Source organism: Xiphophorus maculatus, chromosome 6 (genome assembly GCF_002775205.1).
Source record: "Xiphophorus maculatus strain JP 163 A chromosome 6, X_maculatus-5.0-male, whole genome shotgun sequence".
Taxonomy (NCBI): domain Eukaryota; kingdom Metazoa; phylum Chordata; class Actinopteri; order Cyprinodontiformes; family Poeciliidae; genus Xiphophorus; species Xiphophorus maculatus.
Window position 1 is genome coordinate 1,447,733 of NC_036448.1, and position 22,308 is coordinate 1,470,040.

The following is a 22,308-nucleotide window of genomic DNA, read 5'->3' on the forward strand; positions in this document are numbered from 1 at the left end:
AAAATCTATTTTTTTCATTAATTCATTTGATGAAGTTTGTTTACTAATTGCTACTAGTAAGAAACATTATTTTGTGTTGCAGTGTATCATGCATAATAACAAACACTACCACAGGTAAAACTAAAACTAAGACACATAAACTTCTACGTTACCTGAATTTCTCCTTTGCAGAATAATAAAAGTTGCTTCTAGTCTATTCTAAGTTCTTGTTCTTTTTAATGATACACCAGAGTTAAAAATTTACACAGAGAACACAAAGTGAAAAAAAAGTATTTTATTGATATACCCCAGTACCTGAATCTGTACAGCAAACATCATCTCTCCTAAGAGCTGTAATGTCATTTATTAAACATAGACATGTTTAATAAATTTTGATATAAGGAAACAAAAGTACAAAATCAATTTCCAACCTTAGTCAATAGCTTAAAATCTCAGTTTTATTCTTTGGTTTGCATCTCAGAGAATTATTTAAAAAAACATCTGTGTTTTTCAGAAAACACCAACTGTAGCGTTTTTTGACGGTTCCATGTGTTAAGCAGCACACTGACAATTTGGCCCATAAACTGGCCCTGCTGTCTACAGCGGGGTGCTGTGCACTACCCCTGACAGCAGATAGGTGGGGCTGTTGGTGTTCGCGGCGCCATAGTTGCCTGTGACCTCCTCAGAGGCGACCGGCTGCCTGTTTCTGCTCAGGTACTGGCTGCAGGAGCAGAAGGTGTGATAAAAAGAGGAGGAGAGGCCTGCAATATCTGTGGAGATGTAAGGAAGGACCTCTGGAGACGCCTGGTTATAATAACTGATCTGGGGAAAAAGTAGAAAAGTAACTAAGGCTGGACCTAAAAAGGCTTTAAAAGAGAACAGATTAACCAACAAGCTCACCAATGACATGTTGTTGTTGGTCTCCAGTATGGTAAATCCAGCACAAAGAACCTCTCCTCTGTTGTATCCTTCAAAGGGAGGATGGGTTGCCAGGGAGACTGAGCGCAGAGCAATGACATAAGAGTCTCTGAAGAAGGAAGACAAAGAGTGGCTGTCAGTCCTGTGGGTCAACTTCAGGAGGACATGTCTATACATGCAACTGACCCATGACCACAGGGCTTCCTTCTAGAGGCTAAAAGGATGAAATCCTGGAGAACATCTTCTCCACAATTGGTTGAGGTGGGGGACCCACCCACATCCTGATGCACTGATGGTGTCACCACACGATAAATGAAGTCATCATCATCAACACCGTGAATCAGCTCACATTTCCTGGTTTAGACAAGATATACACAGATCATCAGGTAGAAATAATTATAGCCAGTGGTTTTCAAGAATGTGTTCATAAGTGGAGCTCACTTTCTGTAAACTTTGAACAGGACAGTGTTGTGTTTTATATTATGAATGTGAGAGGAAACTCAGCTCACCCTGATGTCATTTCCCAGCAAAACAAAACTGTTTTTCAGCAGGAAACTTTGGGTTTTTCTTGTAGAAAGAACTGCAGCATTTTCCCTTGAGATGTGTGCTGAGTGACTGCTGTGTGTGTAGCAGTTGTGATGCACATGCATGGAGTTTTTGCCATCTTTGTGAGGATCCAGATTGGTAATATTTGCCTTTTTGTCTGCCCTTGCCACCTTTGGCTTCGCTTTATTAGTGGGAATAGAAACATACACTCAAGCAACAACAGACTGAACTTGCACTCCACTTTTAGTTTTGTTTCTGGCCAGGAGAACGGAGAAGCTTTTTTCCCTTACACCATTTAGACGAATGAATACATGTAATTTTGTCAGATGAAGTACCTAAATATTTGATTTATTTAGTTATTTTTTTCTATACAATCATTAAATTGACATCGTCACCTTTCAGTATCTGGCAGTTATTCTGTATTACTGTGTGATTTTGACTATCCAATAAGAGCTTAAAGAGCAAAAACAAAATAAATGTCATGCCACATCCTGTCTACACTAAATTAATGGTAATAAATGGAATAAAAGGGAAAGTTGTTACTTCAAATTTTCATGCGTATACCAAGTTTAAGAGATTTCATTTTTTCATTTTGCGCAGGCTGAAATGAATTAAGAAGTATTTCATGTAAAGGATGAACTGCTACAACACAACATATATCTGTCTTAAAACGTCCTGAAGCAACATGCAGTGAGCTGTGGTTTAACGGTTAGTGTGATCTATGTTGATCTCTATGACAAAAATCATAACGAAATATCTGAATGTTAAGAACACTGGTTTAGTCTGGATGCTGAAGGAGAGTGAAGGGAGTCTGCCATTTTCAGTATCAGTGAGGGATTTAATATAAAGACTGTTGAAGCACAACGATGTAAGAAGTTCTGAAAAAGGACACTATTTTCTACAACATGTTTTTAATTTCATTTCTATATCTTCTTATTTATAGTTCTGAGAGAGATCATTGTTATCAGAAGGTAAGGTCATTTTATTTATAAAGCACATTTTCAGCAAAAAGGCAGTTCAAAGTAAATTATTGATCATGAGTTTCATTAAAACTTCCTAAAAAAAAGAGACCAGAATTTGACCACAAAATTCTGATCTGTGCATCTACAACAAGAACAAGTTCATCTGTAATCAGTGTCATTATTATTATTACTATGATGATTCCAAAAAGTGTTTCTTTTCTTTTCTTTCTTTTTTTTTTTTTTACATCAGTTTAGACTATCTTATGCTACCACTTAAAAGAGTTTGTTTTGCAGTTCACTTACTGCTTTACTTGTTTGCAATTTACTATTTTCAATTCAGTTCATCATCAAAGTTTATCATCAAGTATGTATTTAAAGATACATGATATTTAACAATCTTTTTCCACTGATTAATCCTATTTAAGTTCTCTTACATTATGGACAAGTAGTGTGACCTGTGTGTCTCTTTGGCCAAACCAGAAACCTGAGTTCACAGTAAAGGTAAATAAAATATGGCCTTTGGTGTAAGGAAGGAAAACTCAATACTGTATGTTCTTCATTGATTCAAGGCCGACCATGTTCACAAGTTAAGATTTATTCCTTCTAGATGGATTATATGTTGGTGACACGTTTTAGCTAAAACACCAAAATTATGAGGAACTGCAGAAAATGACACTCACTGACAGACATGTGTTGATGCATTACGACTTATGTTAATATATCTGTAAATGTGTGTGTGGTTGCATTACTTATAGTGCATGTCCCAACTTGTTCTGTTGCTTAGTTCAGCAAGCAAACAAAAGGCTCTGTGAGCAGGAACATCCACCTCAGCCTCCACCCTGAAACTCAACATGGACTTTTGCTCCAGGGTGTACAGACGGACCTAACGAGGGGAAACCACACAGCTGTGTGTGTTGAAACAGGAAAGAGAAACTCATCTCATTTCAAAAGATAAAAGCACTTCCTCAGACCTTATCTTTCTCTGTGCTCAGGCGCCAGTTCTTCCTAGCTGCCAGCATCTTCAAGGCTGATACATTGTTGTAGCTGAGATACACCTGCTCACAAAGACACACAGCACATGACAAACAGTCACCACATGAGTCAGTGTCTTGGTGTAAACTGAAGCGTTGAGCAATGGTGCAAGCACACATTGCTACAGCCTCTGTCTGAGTGATGCATCTGCATCATTAGTCAGCCAGCTTGATAGGTTTATTGTAATTCCTATCTAGCAAGGATTCAGACCAGTCGTGATTGTCTTTTCTGCAGAATAGGAGGGAAGATCCGAGACGCGACAAATCGCTGTAAAACACTGTCTGGGATCAACTCTGCCAGATCTTTCTCTGCATTTGGCTTTATTAGAAAATACAAGGAAGGAGGTTGGGCCTTCTCACATAGTCACACAAAGAATTTGACCAATGACCTTTTTCTACAGGGTGTCCTGAAACCTTCTGTGGGCATGCCCTTAAAAGGGCATGGTTGACCACAACTAATCAGTTACAGATGGAAGCTGATACCACAGGAATGTGCAAAGTCTCTAGCCTCCAGGCAAACATCCTACAAATGGTTAATAGTATTTCACAGAAGAGAAGAAGTCAAGTAACATCAAATAATAATATGAAAACATAACCTTTCAAATAAACTCACAAGTAAATGAACTTAGATAATTATTCTAACACAGCTGGTTGTCACTTCTCCCCCTCAGCGTGTTTGAGGCCATCATTACCCAACAGCCACTGTCACAGGATCAAGTGGTTGATCTAAAAGTACTTTTCTACTTTTTAAAGAGAAGAGTAAAGAGTATGTGTACTGTCACACCAATTTGGAGGATTTGCTTGGGGCTAAAGGGAACAATGTTATGGGACAGTTGGACTCACCCCTTCATTCCAGTAAACAAAACAAAAAAATCTTACAGTGGAAGAATAACAAGAGATTTTGAACAATTTCAGTTTCAGTTTGGAGATGGTACAAAGTGACCTGGTGCACAGACAGAGAGATGTTTGTAAAAGAACATGACTGGGCTGAACAGATCCTGATCTAAGCAAGGCCTTTTTATTTAACCACAAAAAAGTGTTTCAGACAGGAAATCAGACATCAGGCATCTGAAAGATAACAATATAAAAGAAGTAATATTTCAAAATAATCTGAATAAACTGGATTAAAAATGGCATATTGATGGATGGATAATATGGAAGTTAAATTTAGCCATTTTGTCGTCTTTGAAGCAGCGGTTTTGAAAAAAAAAGTTGAGGTGAAAATTAAAGACAGATCATATTTTCCCTTTTTTACCTTCTCTTCAGTATTCATTATCTGCAGCTCTTTATATTTTCTCTTCACAGAAGGTACACCTGACCTGCTGTTGGGTTTAGCTGTCACACCTTTCCAAGGGGGAAGCATTAGCTAAGCTACTGCCAATGACTGTATGTTCTTTTTTCTCTTTCATATTCTTATTGACATTCTTAAACATATTGACAATATCCCATGCTTTGATTAATCTAATTACTTTTTTGAATATACTTTTTTCCTTCATTTATTGTGAATAAATTAAATTGAAACTAAATTAAAATGAAATTAAATTACAAACTTTATAGAACTTTTGCCTCTGTGTCACTAAGCAGTTCAAGTGTTTCAGTTTACGATTGGCTCCCATATTGAACTGTGATGAACATGTCTTACATAAATGAGTGGCAGGTATTGTTGATGTCTGTAAAAAAAAGCACTGCCAAATGTGTGATTGTTGTGTTACCTGCCTGGTTCTGTGTGAGTGATTGAACTCACCTGGTTCCTGGGGTCCCAGGGAACAGACAGAGGAACTTCGCTCTGTTTGCGGGAGATGATGTACTTCCTGAAACACATTTTTTCTGACATGAGACAGTATGAACCCATTCGTAACATTATAATTTCAGACAACTTATGGAAGTGTGTTCAAAGTGTCATGTTACACTGCAGAGCTGAAAGATTTTAATTTGTCATTGGAAATTAAAAGTTCAAACAGAACTTTAATGATCGATCTGGAAAGCAAACCTTCACCTGTCCAGGCGGATTTTTTTCCTGGCTGTTGCTTCTTGGAATCTTCTCTCACCTTCCTATAAATGAAGGATATGTGCGTGCACACAGGCACACGCACACACACGCACACACACCCACACACACGCACGCACGCACACACACACACACACACACACACACACACACACACACACACACACACACACACACACACACACACACCCACACACACGCACACACACACACACACACAGAGGAGGTAAATAAACAACAAAAAAAAACCTGAGGTAGTCTAAGATCTGCTTTCACACACTGGGCCAACTGGTTCTTGGACAATCAGTTGCTTAAGGTCTGCTATGTTTGTCATGATAATCATTGCTATAATCTGATTATAGTAACTCATAATTCTAAGTGCTCATGCAGCGAGAGCCGACACAAAGTTCTGAACTTCAAAAGGTTTATGATGTTGATTAGATATTTCTAATTATCTAACTGTTCTCCTTAACTTTTACAATCCAAAAAGTCTCCGTCATGCTCTTAGTGCAGCTGATGACCAGATTAAAACCCAGTAGAGATCGAGGCTTTGCCATTGCAGAAACACGACTCTGGAACAAACTCCTTTATATTTGTGCTGCAGAGTCTGTACAGTTTTTTAAAAATCTCTCCTGCAAACTCATTTCTTTGGTTTCAGTTTGAGTTCAATCAGACCTGTTTGGTTGCACTGTCCTGTTGTTAAGTTTATCCTATTTTTTGATTTCATTATTGTTTTTAATGTTGCTTTAACCCTTTGTGAAGCACTTTGTAGCTTTTAAATGTGCTTTAGAAATAAATTTGACATTGAAATTGATGACCAATGAGTGTCAACAGAGTTTTACACACAAACAGTGAATAATTGTTGCTTTATGAGGTTAAGGTCCTGTATAGCTAACTCACCAGGGGTTCTGGTCGTATCCGGGGAAGAGTACATGGCTTCCCGCTGTCATCAAGAACCTCAAAGGTCATGAAGGCGGAGTTTATGTGCCGGTTAGGCCCCTCCTCCTGGTAGGCTTCTGCACGTACCCCCACCTCCAAACTGCAAGGAATTGTCTCATCTATTAGCCTACAAGTGTCTCATAAATGAGACACTTGGAGAGAGTGCTGAGCCCTCACACTATCCAAACGCAAGGTTCCCATTATCTGAGCTGACATTGTGTCGAAGCAGAAGCCCTGGATACCTGTTTTTGAAGGCGTTGTTGACTATAGCCCTCAGCAGGAGTCTGTCTCCAACCTGGGAGGGTCCTCTGAAAGTGAACATGTCAATGGTCCGAAGAGTCGGATGAGCCTGGCACAGGCGGCTGGGTCAGCACAGGAAGAATAACAGAACAGTCACATTAGAACAAGAGCAAACCAAACTCTATTAGAGAAAAAAATAGAATAATCATATTCAAGCTAATAGGAATTATTTAATCCTCACATAACAATTGCTTTAAAATACTGTTAGTTGCCAGTTTATTTCATGTTTTCATTATTTTGTCTTTTTTTCAAACACTTAGTTCAAAGACAAACTGTCCTAAAAGCAAACAAACCAGTTTTCCAGAAACATTCATGAAGTCGTCATTATCTCAGGATTTTGGTTTTGCAATGTTCAAATGTTCTTTTGTAAAAATAAGCTTAAGTTTTATTTTTACCAGAAGATTCAGATCCTGATTAGTTGTTAGAAATCTAAACACATAATCCATGAAAGGCTTTAGGCCTGAACAATGATGAGTAAGAACATTATTTTCTAACTAAATATGCAATTAAAGTGTACTTTTTGACATATCTGCCATGTGAGCTGCTGCTTCAGGTTTACATATTTTATACATCAAGAATGTCTTTAGATATTAAATATGCAAACAGGTCAGAAATGCAGTTTGTTCCATTTTTTATTTTATTTTCCCCATACCAATTTGAAATAATAAAAGGAAGTTTCATGCTTTCTAAAACAGAATAGCAACCCTGCTTTGTGAAGCTTTTTCTACTTTTTTCTTCCACATAACTTTTCATGAATATGCTTGCATGCATAAGTCTATGAGCAGCCAGCTCCTTTAACAGTGACCTTTTGTGGCTTCACTTCCATGTTGACATTATCGCTGACTGTTGCTAGACCACTGCCAACTCAGCAGTTCAGACTTTGACATGAACAGTGCCAACGTTTCTGTGTTACATCCTAATTTTCTGAGTGTGTATAATGTGGGTTGTTGACCATGTTGATCATTTGTAGTTTCTCTACACCATTGTTAGATGCAATAGTTTGACCATTTCCATCAAACTGAAAATGCAAATGAAAAAAGCAACGATTCAAAGTGAGGAATTACCTGGCAGCAATTGTTGCCACATTCACCATCCAGGCCATGATCTGTCCTCCAAATGTATTCACCTGAATACAGATGAATTACAGTCAATGACGTCTCTACTTTCACATGACAAATGTTCCCTGGAAGAACGCTACCATTGATCATTCTTCCCTTTACAGCTGGAGAAACAAAAGTACATGAAGAACCTGGTGGTTTGCATGTGGAGGCAGAACCAGTTCAACACTCTCCACCCTGGTCTTCTCTGCTGCCACCCCGCTACACACTGCAGAGCTGTCAGCTGGTACAGAGAGACACGCTCAAACAACACTTCTACACTTCTGACCCGACGGCGCTGTGCATCACACCCACCCTGCTCCACAGAGCCACTGGACAGGAGTTCTTTGACGATGTCGCTGTGCAGCATCCGGACCCGTCTTCGCTCAGCTGCCACGCTGTATTCCACATGCTCCCTCTGCGTCTGAGGAACAACTGGCCTCAGCGTCACCTGTGAACAAACATATCCTAGACTTTTAACATCCTCACTAATACACAGGTAGAGCTTACAGTCATCTGCAGTAATGTCCAGTTTTAAAACCACACTTTCCTCAGAATTACTGGAGACTGTCTAGCAATATTTCAAACAGGTTTTCATCAATTTATTAAGAGTATTATTATTCTGTTCTTATACCTACAGCTTAACGTGAAGAAAGTGACCAACAGCGGCGATTCTAGCCGTTTTAGGTCTAAAACTGGACCTCAGCACCCCTGAGTAGGATTACCACCCCTCCGTAAAATACCGTTAAATGTCACGTCCCGTATTGAACCGATACATAACTGTCCGATAGACACACCTGTCACATTTTATCATTGATCAATTTTTTTATTGAGCTTTTAGTAAACTATAATGGTTTGATTGTTTGCTTAGGATGTTGAGTTTGGATGATACTTTATTTAATATGTAATAGCATTAGCCAAAATTATATGGCCAGAACAAATCATGCTGATAGATTAACAGTACATACATATTTCCAACATTAAAAACGTTTGTTAGAACTTTCTGTGTGTTTCATTCAGAAATGTTGATATATTTTAAGAATTCGGGGTTCATTGGTCATTTAATGTATTATTTCACTATTATTTTATTAATGTGGTTTACCAGTTTGGATAATCTGACTTCCTATCAATGAAGAAAAAACATGCTAATCAAAACTGAACCAGATACAGACCTGCAGCCCAGAGGCGGTTCTAGACGGAGGCTACTGAGGAAATTATACGAAATAAATGTCTTTTTTAAATATTCAGTGGTGAATTTTTTTAACCTTCACAATTTTACTTTAACAATGAATTAAACATTATAGTGCTGCATTTTTAGCTGCCGTATTGAGATAGGATTAGGGCTGAAACGATTCCTCGAGTGATTCGAGTACCTCAATTATTAAAATTCCTCGAGGAAAATGTATCTGCCTCGAAGCTTCGTTAAGTTATATTTTATTATTTAGCGCACCGTGTTCCGGCCGGGTTATTACTTGCGTTGCCCAGCGCTCTCACTTCCGCCTAAGTTGTTGACAAAAGCTAAGTGTTAGCAGCATAACGTCCAATTTTCAAGTTCGGCCCGGGAGGAATTTATTGATCCATGATACTGTCCAAGTTTTTGTCGTTTTTCAGGGGTTCAATAAGCATCCTTAAAATGACTGGCACGATGCCTGGAGCTTTTCTCCTCCTGGAGCTGCTGGTTCAGAGCGAACGGCGAGGACGAGCACGGCGGGATTATTTATACAGGTGAGCAGATAGACTGAACACTGCGGGCGGCTGTGCTTTAGATGCGTATCTTTACAGACAAACCGGAAAATAAATTTCCTATCATCCCGGTTGCCACTAATGGGTGGCGTTACACACTTGGTAGATGAGTTTCTGTGTGTGACGAATGCAGGAGTCAAATCCCCGTCGCTAACATGAACACAAAAGCTATAAATGTCTGGGCAAGATGAGAGTTCATCTATTGCATTGACTGGAGATGAATACATAAACCAAAAGCTGGAGTATAGACATTTTTTGTAAGCCTATTTGTGAGCCTGCCTCTTTATTATTAAATTGAATATGATTTCAGATTTTTGTATTTTTTTTCTTCAGGTTAACGTAGAAAGTGAGCCATTATTGCTACAGGTTAATTTTCTAAACTAAAGAAAAGTTATTGTTAGGAAAACTAAAATGTGAAAAATTGGACTGATATTGATATGCAATAGTAATACTGCTGTTATGTTAGATTTACTGATGTTTTTTTAAATCCGATTACTCGATCAATCGTAAGAATAATCAATAGATTAGTGGATTACTAAAATATTCGTTTAGAACAACCCTACATAGGATCACATTTTCCATCTGCTAGGCCAGGGACCTGAAACCTGAGTCTCTGGAGACACAAGTGGCTCTTTCGTTGACTTAATATATTTATACATATATATATCATTATATATTGCTATGCTTATTGTGTAATTCTTTTTTAAGTGTTCCCCATAAAACACTCTGACTACAATGTCCCCTGTAGTAAATTTGATCTAGAACCAGCCTCTAAAGAAAACAGTAAAGACCATTATATAGGCTTTTTTAACCAGCTAAAAGAGGCCAGACTTCATCCTCAAGTCAATTGCCATCCTTATTCAGATGGCAATTTGTAATGCAAAATATTATGCTTAGTGATTTTTTGCAATGGGTAATGCAGTACTTAATTTAGAATTATTTTTGTGATATTCATTAATGGAAATTGTGTACAGTATTGGTTTTATTTATTTGAAGAGTATTTTGTAGTTGTTCAGTACAAAATGTTGTATGTGTGCAAAATATTTGGATAAATAATGGGTTAGCCTGATCCTGGTTCTTAGCCTTGTTAATTACTCTTGTTGGTCTTTTTTGAAGTTTGATTAGTGAATGTTTTGTTGTTTTGTAATTAATTTCTCAAATCTTTCTGGAGTCACTTAAATAAGGTCAAACTAAAGAACAGTACAGAATGTTAGGCTGTTTCTGTGTCTGTGAACAGAAAGGTGTTTGGTACTGAAACTATGATAGACCCACTTCATGATCTGTGAACTGAAATAGTAAAACCCTGATTCACAATGTTTACTTTTCCAAAGATGGACAATCATTGTTGTTTAAAGAAAAAAGGCCAACAGCCGCATAACGTTCAGATAAAAATAAGGGTAATACAATTTCTAAGTATGATTTTCAAATAAAGTTCAGGTTAATGACTCCTTTTCTCTAGTCATTATCCTGACCTACCTGGATAATAAACTGGTTTTAGGTTTATTAATCCTATGAATTTAGTAAAATGCTCTTCAAATGACTGAAAATGCATAGTTTTGAGTAGATTTTATTTTGATTTCTGGGGGAACAGACCCCACTAGGACTGTGTCACTCTACAGCTGCTTGTGTCTCATTAATATTAGTAGATGTTGGCAGGTATGATGTAGTCTTGAGATTCTGTTTCACATATTTACAGCTCTGGAAAAAATGATCAGTCCTCTGATTGTACTCTTTATACATATGTTTGAGTAAAATGAACATTGTTGAACTACTGACAACATGTCTCTGAAATTCCGAGCAAAAACTTAGTATTTATTTTATTCATAGTTATACCTATTAACATGCTTCACATCTTTTCATTTAAATATTTTGTTATTATGATTTTTTATGATGATTTTTCAAAAGCCTGATTGTTTTATTCCTTCCTTCCCCTGCCGACCTTATTTATTGTGTGGTCCTGTCCCAATAATTACAGCAAATGTCCAAATTAGCACTTACAACTAACCAATTTTATATTAGGACACATTAGCACGGTAGGTAAGTAGACTCAAAAGGTATTTGGCAAGTGTGATGGATTGAAATGTGGTTATTTCAGAGGCTGGCTAGTCTGATTTGGCTGAAGCAGTGGTCAAATCCAACCAGCAGGGGGAGTCTAGCGCTTGCGCTAGCTATAGTGAAGAGCACCGGAACTTCCTCCTTAGTTAATAATAACCGTTGGAGCAGAAGCACCGTGTCCAGCTCTTTTATTAAAACACTCCCCTTCTTCAGGTATGAGTATATATATATATATACACACCTGTATATTGTAAATGAGTTTATTGACTTTCAGAAAGCTGTGAGTTCTTTTGGCACTCCGAATGTTAAATTCTGTTGTTAGCTCCGTTGTTAGCGCTGTTGCTAACATACTGCTGTTAAATCGAGTTAATATTTCTAAACCAGCCTCTTCAGTCCCTGTTGTACTTTCAACTCTCGATCAATTTAGCCGCGTCTCTGGCTATAAACTAAACCTTGGTAAAAGTGAAATTTTTCCATTAAATTCGGTGGCTCGAAAATATTCACTTGCTTCTCTCCCATTTAGGGTTGCCCTTGATGGTTTTACATATTTAGGTGTTAAGGTCAAATGTAAATTTTGCGACCTTTTTAAATTTAACTTTGAGCCGTTGGTGGACAAGGTCAAACAAGACCTAGATAGATGGTCTTTGCTTCATTTATCCGTTGCTGGGAGAATTAATACGATTAAAATGAACGTGCTTCCCAAGTTTTCTTTTCTCTTTCAGTGTGTCCCTGTTTTTATCCCCGTTTCTTTTTTAGTAAACTGGACCAAATTATCACTGGATTTATTTGGGATCATAAACCCTCTAGAATTCGTAAATCATATCTTAGGAGACCAAAAAGTGTGGGTGGAATGGCATGGCCGGACTTTATGTTTTATTATTGGGCATCCAATATTAGAATTCTTAATTATTGGTTAAAGGCAAATGATTTGGACAGTGCCCCGGCTTGGCTGGATTTGGAAGCCTCATCCTGTATACGATCGTCTTTGTCTGCTTTAGTTTATGCTCCCAAATTGCTATCAGGAGCTGAAATTCCGAACAACAAAATGGTGAGAGTGACTCTGAAAATTTGGTTTCAGTTCCGCCGCTATTTTAAATTAAACTTTTTTTCTTTACAATCTCCTATCTTCAAGAACCCTTTATTCCGGCCCTCTATGATCGATAATGCTTTCTCCGTTTGGTTCTCTCATGGTATCAAAAGCTTTAGTGACCTCTATGAGGAGGGTACATTTGTCTCCTTTGATCAGCTTTCTGCAAAATTCGACCTCCCAAAGAGCCACTTTTTTCGTTACCTACAGGTCCGAAGTTATGTAAAGGAAAAAACTTCTCTCTTTCCCTCTAAACCTCCTGTTAATGATTTGGATAATCTTCTGTCACCTTCCCCACCGAAAAAGGGTCCTATTACATGTTTGTATGAGAGATTGTGCTGTCTTCGTGAGTCCCCAATTCTCTCAATCAAAGCGGCATGGGAAGAGGACTTGGGTTTTCTGTTTCCAGATGACTTGTGGGATAGAATTCTTTACCGTGTTCATGGTTCATCATTGTGTGCCAGACACGGACTAATTCAGTGTAAGGTCCTGCATCGCACTCACTGGACTAAGGCCAGGCTTTCTAAAATATACCCAAACGTTAGTCCGGAATGCGATCGTTGCCATCAAACACCTGCCTCACTGATCCATATGTTTTGGTCATGCCCATCACTAAAGCAATATTGGACAAACATTTTTGCAGCCTTGTCTGAAGTAGCTCACATGTCCATCCAGCCTGATCCACTAACTGCATTGTTTGGTGTACTTTCTGAGACGGTTTCTTTGTCAAGACTTGAGGCTGATCTGGTTTCATTTCTCACTTTGTTGGCGAGGCGTAGAATATTGCTGTGCTGGAAATCAGCTTTACCTCCCTCATTTGAAATCTGGATTAAAGATGCTTTACACTTTAGTAAACTTGATAAGATTAAATTTACCCTACGAGGTTCCACAACCAAATTTTTAAAGACTTGGCAGCCGTTTTTTGATTTTGTTCAGACATTGCCGTCCCGTATGGTGCCCAACTAAATTTTGCTTCTGCCTGACCTTTTTATTTACATTATCATATTATTTATCAGATTATTTATTTTGTCATTAATACCCATTGATGTACCTTTTTCTTAAATCCTCCCCCCCCCTTTTTTTTTTTTTTCTTTCTTTCACTATTAAGACCTATATTTATATCATTGTACTTTGCACACAAGACTAATGTCTTTTTTATTTCTTCTTCTAACATATCTACTTTTTGTTTTTTCTTGTTTCCTTTTCTTATTCCTCTGGATTTTATTTGGGAAGGCTTATCCATGTGTTCTGTACGACTTATGTTCGGTTCTGTTATAGAAAAAAAGTTTACATATCTTGTTCATATATTTTTGTACATTTTGTATTTTGATGTTAAAACCTAATAAAAAAAAATAAAAAAAATCGAGTTAATAATAACCGTTGGAGCAGAAGCACCGTGTCCAGCTCTTTTATTAAAACACTCCCCTTCTTCAGGGCATTTACACAAGCAGTTCTGATCCACACGTACTTTTTGTCCAGTATTGGTTCGTTGGGTCACAAAGGTGGCGTAGGAATGGCACACCCTCCAGTGGCGATCAGAGAACAGGTCTTCACAGCTCACATGGATCCCCACCTGGGACAGGACACACAGGAGAAACTCACACTCTTGACAGATGTAGATGTAAATGTACGGTGGGCTACTTTAATCCCACTGAGATTTAACGTGTTTCTCCAATGTAGCTAGGAGGAGTTTTCCAGAGTTTCCATAGTTCCAAACACTTGATGGCAGCTGTTGCTGCCAAAGGTGGAACAGCCAGTTTTTAACTGTAGGTAGGCCTGTCACGATAGCAAATTTTGCTGAGCGATTAATTGTCTCAAAAAATTATTGCGATAAAAGATAATATTGTTTGAAGACCTTTTTACACTGATTTAATGGAAATGACGTAATAATGCATGCGATTTCCTGCCAAAGATAGATACACTTTATTTTCAAAGAATATTTAACACTGGAACTGATAAACAAAATAAACAAAACAACCAAAAACAAAATGGATTCTCAGTCTCCATTAACAAAAAATGTACTTGAATAAAAACTAAACAACATAAAGCCAAAGTGGAAATAAATACTGCATTCAACCAAAAGAGTGCAGATTATGAAGTCTGTATATTATGTTGCCCTTCAGTAATAATTAGATTTAAATAGAGAAGATGGCCACATCGACCACCTGATGCAATAATTCACACTACATGATTTTTTGCTCCTATTTTTCCCCTTACGACAATCTTAGAACGTTGATCTTTCTAAGATTGTGTGGTGTGTTACGGTAGATCGTCTTTGCCGCTAAATCAGGGATTTTCCCCGACTGGGAGCTTTAACTACACCTGTTGAATGTGACAGGTAGCCAATCAGAAAGCGAGGATTCTCCTCGTGCTTTCTGAGGGGAAATTACGGAGGAGAATCTCTAACAGCTGACATGGTGCAACCCGAAGTGCAGCGAACATTGGAGATGATATGTGGAAACAACATTAATGTTTATTCAACATGCAAAGAATATAGAAATGACAAGAGGAGGAGTTGGAGCCAAATTGCTACTGCAGTTGATAAACCCGGTAACTTTTCAGCTGTTCTTCGTTAACGTGACGTAAATAGGTTCTAATGATTTTCATTCAGTCAGGACTGACACTAGCCACATGCATTGCAGGTAGATTGTAGTAAAGCATTGATTAATGCCTGGTTTTAAAATTAGTTCACTGGACTTGTAGCCATTATTTTGTGCCCATTGTTGGACACCACACAGCAGGAACGAACCGATCGAACTGTTATATCTAGGATTTCTGTCGGCTAATGTGTGATCTGTCAGGTTTTGAAACTGGGCAGACAATCGGCAGACAGATCTAAGATCGTGTAGTGTGCGCTGGGCTTTACACTGAGGAAATGAGGAAGGAGGGTCAGTGGAGAGCACCGGAGTTGAGCCTTTTTTCATTCAGTGTCATCAACAGAAAGAGAAAAAGGCCGGAAGAGACGATAATGCCGATAATTAAAATGACGTCGATAGTTTTAATTTATCGTACGATTAATTGATTTATCGTTTATCCCGACAGGCCTACCTGTAGGGGACATTTAGGACCAGGCTGCCTTGGTTTTGTTTGTCCAACTCAATTAAATCATTTCTGATTACAGATTATCTTTGTGTGACAGTAAAGTTTGATAATCTGGAAGATTTAAATGTAACAAAAACAGAAAAGTCAAATGTCCCTATTCTGTTATTAATTTTTTACTTTTCATTAAATTAAAGCACTGCATATGTGACACTTGAAATGTGATCAACGCTTCAAAATTATTCAACATCATTAGGATTAGCTATTAGCACCGTTTACACAGTTCAGCTTCACTGACCTCCATGCTGGTGCTGAAGGCTCTGTTGACCTTTGCCCTGATATTCACCACCTGACCCACGCTGAGGACATGGAGCAGACGGATCAGTACTTTATATCACATTATTCTGATACACACATGGCCTTCCTGTTACCTGATGGTGTGTTCAAAGTGGATGTCATCCATGGAGGCGGTGACACAGAGACTTCCAGCATGCCTCTCAGCTGCTCACATGAAACAAGAGTCATTTCCTGTCTGGATTAGCTTTGCTGACAACAAGAAATGTCGTTTCCAGAAACTCATCTAACAGCATGGCACACCTGAGAGGCAGGCAGTGGAGTCCATCCATTTCAGCAGCTGTCCCACACTCAGCTCCTGCTGATGGTTACAGTGGCAGGGCATGACTATCTGACTCATTTTCACCTCTGTAGGGTTAACACAACCCTCTTCATCTTCCTCCTCCTCTTCATCCTCTTCCTTAAGGTCATCCAACACCTGGGAAGTCATCCTCAAAGAAAAAGAACATAGTTACAACCAAGAATGCACCAATTGCAGTTTTCTGGACAATCACTCATCACCGATCTTTTAAAAGCCTGACCGGCTGATTCAGATTTTGGCTGATACCAATTTTTGTTTTTGTCTGAAAAGTTGCTAAACCTGAACATCCCATAGAGTTTGTTCATTTAATACAGAGACTTTTGCTAGATCTTGCAAAAATCATTTTAACACACATTTTGTAATTTGCATTTTGCAGCAAGAAGGTCCTGGGTTCGATTCCCAGCCCGGGTTCTTTCTGTATGGAGTTTGCATGTTCTCCCTGTGCATTTTGGGTTCTCTCCTGGTACTCCTGCTTCCTCCCACTGTCCAAAAACATGACTGTCAGGTTAGTTGGTCTTTCTAAATTCTCCCTAGGTGTGAGTGTGTGCGTGCGTGGTTGTGTGTCCTGTCTGTCTCTGTGTTGCCCTGCAACAGACTGGCGACCTGTCCAGGTGACCCCGCCTCTCGCCTGAAATGTCTCGCTGGAGATAGGCACCAGCACCTCCTGACCCCACTAGGGACAAGGGTGTTAGAAAATGGATGGATGGATGGATGGATGGTGACCAGTAGGGTTAGGGTTAGTGATGGTGACCAATGCACACTGTAAAATATGTTTTTTTAAATTTTAGAATTAAAAAAAGCTTTATTTAATTTATTTTATACTTGGCTTTCATTATCATTTCATCATCATTTCATTATCTCTTGAAGCTGTGCAGGCTCCCTTTTGTTATGCAGGATCAGCTGTGAAAGAACACCCGCCTGATTGGCTGCTTGGAGGCTGCAGGAGAGCAGCCACCCCATTGGACCGTATAAAAGGCTCCTGAAATCACTCGTCCAGTGGGGCAGTTAGTAGGAAGAGGTTTTGTTAAGCTGTTCCCCACCTTTGGTGTTTACAACCGTTTTGGGCAGTTTTCAACTATTTTGTTCTTGCTTGTTCTGCTAAGTAGTTTGACTCTGCTCTAGATTGACTTTACATAAGCTAGACGCTGGTGTTTGGGAGGTTTGGTCCTCCCTTGTGTCCTTTCTTGTGGGTTGTTTTGAGTTTACTTTAGACTGACTTGTTTGAACATTTTGTAATTTAAATTGCACTTAACAATACTTGAATTTGTTAGTCCTTTTGTTTTAATTGGCTGAAGTTGTATTGTGTTTTGGTTTTGTGAAACCATCTTTTGTAATAAAAAAAATTACATTCCACTTGTTTTCTCTGGACACATCTTCATGTTACCGCCCCTGAACCCCTAGACCTTTTGGGCGTAACATTAAGTATTACTTCATGTTTTAAGTTTACATGAGAGGCAGCTTAAACATATTTATTAATGGCTTTGTTAACCAACTGTTTGGCGTTTAATCAGGACAAAATATGTGGTTTTGTGGGTTATTCTGTCTCTATACTTTAAGATATTTTAGATTAATTACAGGCTTTTTTTTTATTAAACCGCGATAAATAGATGTTATCGATACTATGTGAGATTGAAGCTGTGTAACAGCAGTGTAATATTAGTGTATGATTAAGCATATCCTGTCATTTCAAGTGCACAGTGACCTGCGCAGTTCGGTGGACACATTTGATAAAGTCATACAAAGGATTAATGCGCAAAAGAGTTTGCGGTGATCTGTCTGCGTTTAATTTAATTCTAATAAAATCTGATACTGGGAATGCGCTAACGTGAGAACGGGCGAACCAATAAGGGATGTTTACGGGAAAATAATAATACGGGAGCACAGCGGGAAACGGGGTTAGAAAACGGTAGTTTCCCGACCAAAACGGGAGACTTTACAGGTCTGTTCAGTAGAAGGTTTATCCTCAGCAACAGACTTTTAAACTAAGATACCATATCTTTTCGACGGCTTAAACGTAGCCGACATAATATATGACTTATTGATTTGCCTTTATAACTCAGCATATCAGAACATTCTCTTCTTACCTTGTTTAGCTGCCAGTCTGACTCTATTACCGGTGTTATGGATTAACTGGTGGCTAAATTAACTGGTTGAAATCTATGTGCACCGCATTTGTTTCTAAATTGTAGGTGGCTGCATCAATGCCTGTTGAAAAATGCTAACTATGTGACAAAATCGTTTGCAAAACTTTACTATAAATCCCATTTGAAGCAAATATGTTCAATGTTCCATGTGAAAATTATGTTTCAAAACAAGTTTCTACAGAGCAGCGTTCAGTGTGTATCGAAAACACCGCATTTGAGCAAAACCAGATCAATGAGTAACACAATCCCATTCACATTCATTCATGTTCACCAGAATAAATTAATTTCATCTCATGAACAGCCGCAATGTAAACCTAAGTGGAAGGTTTCTGCTTTTTGTAACCAGCACTGATCAGAAAAACATTGGAATTGACTCTCAAGTATCTGTAATGTGATTTATTAACACTTCTAGCCTAGTGTGTGTTTTTGGATCAGATCCTGCAATGCAACCTCACTGTTTCTGAACTTTCTTCTTTTAGCGACACTACCCACAGGAAGTGTCGCTAAACAATGAGGTTGGTTTCATCATATTTAATAAAATTTAAATCACATACCTGATGGTGTTGCTTTACGTGGAGTTTACGTGTCCAATTAGAGAGGAATATCAAGTAATGTTAAGTTATACTGCAATAAAAATCTCGTCTAAATGACATAACGTTAACAGCCAAAATGATAATAATAAACGTTCCTACATTATACTGTCAGATACCAACAGATTATGATCCATATCTACAGTATTTGTCTGTGTTCTCTACTGGGAAACAGTTTGCAGGCTGGTGACGAGGGGAAATCAACTTAAAAACAAAACGAGCCGCATTAAGATTAACTAGTGACAGTCAAACGGGGTCCTCAACGCAGATGTTTGTAAAAAAAAAAAAAATTTAGGTGGCTATGTCGTTTCCTGATCAAAACGCGACAAACGTAAATAAACGGATTAGAAAATGTCTCTTTCTCTATGATATCTTCAAAACAATAATAATTCTTTGTATGTGAAGGAATATTCAAGAATATATTTAAATATCACCAAAATACACCACACTTCAAGAAGAGGCTGTGCTAAACTGTAAGAATTTGTACCATCACCCACCATTTAGAGAACTGATGATTATTTTACATTTTCTCGGTCTTATATTGACTGACATGTTCTGCTAACATGTCGATAAATGTAAACAGTTTTGATATCATGAAAACTACGGTAATTCTTTGCTCACTTAATGGAAGCCACTTTATTTCGTTTGCACCTTAATTGGGCTGCAGACGCAAAGCTGTGCAATTTAGTAATTTCACAAAATCCTTACAGTTAAAAGTTTGCCTGGCAAACCTGTTAAACGATGTTACCTTCAAAATGTTGGCAGCAAGGGAATTTTATTATTTTAGACAGTAAAATAAACTGGTCCAAAACTTGAATTAGATGACTGCGTTAACTGAACTCGTACCAGCGGTCGCTGAGTTCAGAGAGCAAAGTTTTCTCCACTAAACTATATCGACCGACGGAAGTCCAATAATCCAACCCGTTATTGATTCTGATCTAACGGACACCTGGCGCTTTAAGAAGCAAACCTGGATTAACTGGTGACACTTTCAGAATCTCAGTTTGAGGGAAGATTTGAACCGTTTCTGATGTAAAAGTATAAAAGACAATAGTTTTTTGTCTCTTATGGTTGAGTTTTAGAGTCACTTGATGAAAAGAATAAAGATGTTTAATTAAATTACGAGAAAAAAGATCAACAATAAAGAAGAAATGACACTGCCACATAGATCTGCAGTAGCCATGTCTTCTTTAAATGAACTAGGAAATAAACTATATCTTGTTACAAAAACAGTGTTTAAAAAGATTTCACTATAGTTTATGTGGATATCTAATTCAAATATCATACAATATGAGGGAGATGTGAAAACAACACAGCCAGTCGATCTTTTTAAACGTTTTATTTTTAATCCCATGGCTCTTCAACATTTATGTTGGCTTTCAGGGATTAATCTTTGCTTTGAGATCTGCTTATGGCATCTTGAGATCTATTTCGATCTTCCTTTGACGAGTTTCAACCTCTGAAGCAACACAGAAATCTTCTGCGTAATTCACGTTTTGGTGATTTTGTAGATTAATGTAAAAAAAAAAAAAGGCAACATACCTTGTTAGACCAATAAAAGTCTTTCTAATTAGTTATTCCCGAGATCTTAATGGGTGTCTTACGGCATCGGATAGTATTTTTGTAAAAATTTGTAGTCTTTTCAGCTTATTGCATTGTTTACTTCCTGGTTCAGTAAAGGGGTCCTAAAAAGTCACGCCCACGAAAGACAAACATCTGTCTTTCCTAGTTGCGCGCTCCCGACACAGGGGGAACAGATTTTCACAGGGGAACAGAATTGCGCACAAGACCTCTACCAGTTAATCCAAACCACCGGAGTCTGGACGGAGCAACCAAACAAAGCGTTCAAACTTTCTCCAGAACACACACGGAATGTCAAATCCCAGAGGAGCAGACCTGAGTAGTTTCTGTTAAACTTGCACCAACAAACATCCACCAGCTCCAACAGAATCCAGCCTGGCCGCCAATTCACCAAACACCCAGCAACTAACCAACACCGCTTCAGCAGCACTAATATAAGAACTCTGGATTACAAGTTTTGGACGCATTAGGATTCATTTACCTGATAACAGGTCAACAAGTCTACACACGAAAGACAATCAACAAAATTTGCTACGTGTTCCTGTGAATATTTCAAAATAAAAGCCATCCAACTAGGCAAACTGCCATTGTGGTGTTTGGCTGTGCAATTTAGCCGCTAATGTTGTTTAACGGAGGAATCAGCCAGAGCTTTAACGAGAACTAAACTATTTTGCTTCTGAAGGCAAAACACTTGACTTCCGGTTTCGTGTGGAAATCTTCACAGCTTCACACAACTGTAGAAAAGTTGATCTTAGTTTTAGGAAGAGCTGATTGTGAAAAGGTGCATTCCGTGTGAACGTGGCTGCAGAGGCTTGACTCTGTGGACTTTATGCTTTGAGTTTAAAGCTGCAGTATGTAACTTTTTTGAGGAAATATTATTTTCATATTTGTTAAAAACCTGATTATGTCCTGAAAGTAAAAGATGAGAGAGACAATTTGTGAAAAAATCAAGTCTCCATGCCTCTTCTCTGTGCTCCTAATGGCATTTAGAAAAAAACACTCCGCTCCCGAACCAAAGCAGCCAATCAGAGCCACGAGGCGTGTCTTATATATGCAGCTCACTGCTGGTGGTTTCCTAATGGCAGAGAAACAAACCAACCTTACAGGGAAATGTCTAATTTCTGGAATAGTACCTGGTCCAAAAACCAAGACAGGTAAACAAAAGAAGACCCACGATGAAAGGCAAACTAAAAAGAGAGAAATAGGCCGAGTAAAAAATAAAACAAGGGTAAATATTGGAGCAGCGCTTCGTAGGTGGAGTTCTGAAAGGATTCAAAACTGATCCAGTTATCCACATCTCTGCCTGACAAGTAAGTATCTCTGCTTGATTTTTAATTTTAAAAAGTAACAGCTGAGATGCGGTTACAGTATCACTGGTGATGGTGCAAATCTAATATTACTCTGTAGCTTGATGCAGCACAGTAAGAAAGTTGTAGCCGGATGGTGATTCATTTTAACATTACCTGATAACTCAACCTCAGTATAAATATTGTTTCTATACCTACATTAATTTGTCCCAACATATTTTTCGGATCAGAATTAAATGCATCTAGATTTGGTTAAATTATTTTATTGTGAAGTGACTAGACCAAGGACACAATGACAGATCAAATCAATCAATCAAATTTTATTTG

The 22,308-nt window shown here is 38.2% G+C and overlaps 1 protein-coding gene across 2 annotated transcripts; it reads right to left on the reverse strand.

Moving 5' to 3' along the window:
* Positions 1–423: 423 nt before the first annotated feature.
* Positions 424–18,954, reverse strand: LOC102231902 (acyl-coenzyme A thioesterase 11-like). Of its 2 annotated transcripts, none has more exons than XM_023335539.1 (17): positions 18,444–18,945; positions 16,302–16,489; positions 16,136–16,205; positions 16,003–16,063; positions 14,134–14,238; positions 8,096–8,231; positions 7,933–8,024; positions 7,748–7,809; positions 6,626–6,745; positions 6,345–6,483; positions 5,433–5,488; positions 5,181–5,247; positions 3,377–3,460; positions 3,155–3,288; positions 1,084–1,251; positions 880–1,006; positions 424–801 (listed from the first exon to the last, which is right to left on the reverse strand). In XM_023335539.1, exons 2-17 carry the CDS (start codon positions 16,486–16,488, stop codon positions 577–579), a joined length of 1,833 nt encoding a protein of 610 aa, XP_023191307.1. In that variant the 5' UTR covers position 16,489; positions 18,444–18,945; the 3' UTR covers positions 424–576. The 2 variants fall into 2 exon arrangements, with proteins under 2 accessions (XP_023191307.1, XP_023191308.1); XM_023335540.1 differs by having other exon boundaries at positions 704–796; positions 18,444–18,954.
* Positions 18,955–22,308: the final 3,354 nt, after the last annotated feature.